At 30.4% G+C, this 971-nt stretch overlaps 1 protein-coding gene across 1 annotated transcript; it reads left to right on the plus strand.

Annotated features, from left to right (window-relative positions):
- Positions 1-287: 287 nt before the first annotated feature.
- Positions 288-932, plus strand: Chro.80228 (hypothetical protein). Its single annotated transcript, XM_659890.1, has 1 exon — positions 288-932. The coding sequence occupies one exon, from the start codon at positions 288-290 to the stop codon at positions 930-932; it is 645 nt and encodes a 214-aa protein (XP_664982.1).
- The last annotated feature ends 39 nt before the right edge of the window (positions 933-971 follow it).

Consider the following 971-nt stretch of genomic DNA (forward strand, 5'->3'; position numbering starts at 1 on the left):
AGAAGTAAGAGCCTATACTCACTTTAGCATACACACTCCTTTTACCAACATTTTTTCAATATCTCTTTTGCCCACTCATTGTTATTTTTTTTCTATTCTAGTCTTTTTTGATTAGTGAAATTTTTATTACTTACAAAACAATTGGCGGAAACTTCTCTGTTTTGGCGGCATTCATATTTTTATATATTATTTCAAGATAAAGAAAAGAAAAGAGATAAATGGGAATCAAGTAGATTCAAAGTGAGCAGAGAATGCGATAATAGAAAGAGGTGACTTGTAGACCAATTATGAATGGACACTCCGTCAATAGGTACACAATTGAATCTAGGAAGCTCCATAAGTCTGATCAAAGAGGGCATTTAACTTTAAAGTATAGAAGAGATAACAATGAAACTAAAAAAAATGAGTCAGTAATTAGGATTGATAGAGATATTAAACAGTATAACGGTTCTAATTTTGCCTCTAATGAAAAAAGTGATTCTTCAAATTTTGAAGTAAGTGATGATAATCAAATTGTAAAAGAAGCAACTCACTTAAGCCCTACAAAAGAGGATCTTCTAGAGAGCGAGGGTGAATTAGAGCTTGAGCTGGAGAGTGGAAGCGAAAAAGAAGAGTTGGATGATGATGAAGAGCTACTCAAGGAATTAGAAAAAATCAAGAAAGAAAGAGTAGAGAGAGAAAAAGAAAAAAAGAACAATGATATCAAATTAATGATGCAAAACAATCCATTACTAGAAGAATATAATGAAAGTGATAGGGATAAAGTTGATCATGATGAATCTGATAGAGAAGAATATATTTTAAAGAAAAGGTGGACGGAAGATACTGTTTTTAGAAACCAAAATAGAGTTTCTCAACATAAAAAAAGATTTATTAATGACATTTTACATAGTGATCAACATAGAGAATTTATGAGAAAGTATATTTTATAGGTTACTTATTTTTGTGAAATTGCCTAAATAAGGAATGCA

The sequence above is a fragment of the Cryptosporidium hominis genome (genome assembly GCF_000006425.1).
Source record: "Cryptosporidium hominis TU502 chromosome 8 CHRO018094, whole genome shotgun sequence".
NCBI lineage: Eukaryota > Apicomplexa > Conoidasida > Eucoccidiorida > Cryptosporidiidae > Cryptosporidium > Cryptosporidium hominis.